This window comes from Camelina sativa, chromosome 3 (assembly GCF_000633955.1).
Source record: "Camelina sativa cultivar DH55 chromosome 3, Cs, whole genome shotgun sequence".
Lineage (NCBI taxonomy): Eukaryota > Viridiplantae > Streptophyta > Magnoliopsida > Brassicales > Brassicaceae > Camelina > Camelina sativa.
The window spans coordinates 17,709,729-17,710,554 of record NC_025687.1 but is presented as its reverse complement, the minus strand read 5'-3'; the positions used below and the strand labels follow the sequence as shown (position 1 = coordinate 17,710,554).

Below are 826 nucleotides of genomic sequence, written 5' to 3'. Positions count from 1 at the left end.
TTTTTTTTTTTTTTTTTGGAATTGTGAATTTTGTTTTTCTTTTCCTTTGTTGTAATTTGAGTGAGTGGGGAGCGATGATTGCAAAAAGAGAAGGAAGGAGAACCGTTGGATTAAAAAATGTGGGGGTCATGTTGGAGAAAAGGTACACGGGAATTTTCAACATCTCTTTAGCCTTTTCCGATTACTTTTTGGGTTAGTTTTATTTATTTTATTTTTTAATGTGAGCAAGGTTACTTTTGTTAAATTCTTTGTTATGATAGATTTTCTTAATGGGCCTTTTGGTGCATTTTTTTTTTTTTTTTTTTTTTACAATAGAGTACAAGGTTGACTTAAATTAACCAATCCAAAATGATATTGTTTACATAGGTAACTAAGTGCGGTACCATGTGGATTCTCTGCGCTAAATTATCCGCTTTATCATTCTAAGCTCGTGGGACGTAGACTAACGAGAAAGAAACAAACTCTTCTTTGTCTGCATGTATATCCTCCAAATAAGGCAGAAAAGCTGACTACTCTGTAGGCGAAACCATCTTCACTAAATCGGAGCAGTTGGTAAGAAAAATGATAGATTGATTATCCGTCCCAATCATACAGCGCATAGCCCAGAAAAGGGCTTCGAGCTCGGCATGAAGAGGGGAAAGGCTACGGTGAAGGTTGGTTGCTCCCATAGTGGGAACGTCGCCCCAAGGTGACGTACAAAAACAATCCTCTACCCGCATAGCAATCTGTTTCTTTCCAAGAACCATCGACAAAACAAATATAACTCGAGAGACCTTGGAACCCCTAATCCCCCGCTACCGCCGGGAACACATGGGACTAATACCAT

The 826-nt window shown here is 38.6% G+C and overlaps 1 protein-coding gene across 1 annotated transcript in view; it reads right to left on the bottom strand.

Moving 5' to 3' along the window:
* Positions 1-826, bottom strand: part of LOC104779089 (14-3-3-like protein GF14 phi) — a 2,766-nt gene extending 1,940 nt beyond the window's left edge. The window contains exon 1 of the mRNA XM_010503481.2: positions 774-826. Within this exon, the coding sequence (XP_010501783.1) occupies positions 774-826 (53 nt within the window). The remainder of the gene's footprint in view (positions 1-773) is intronic.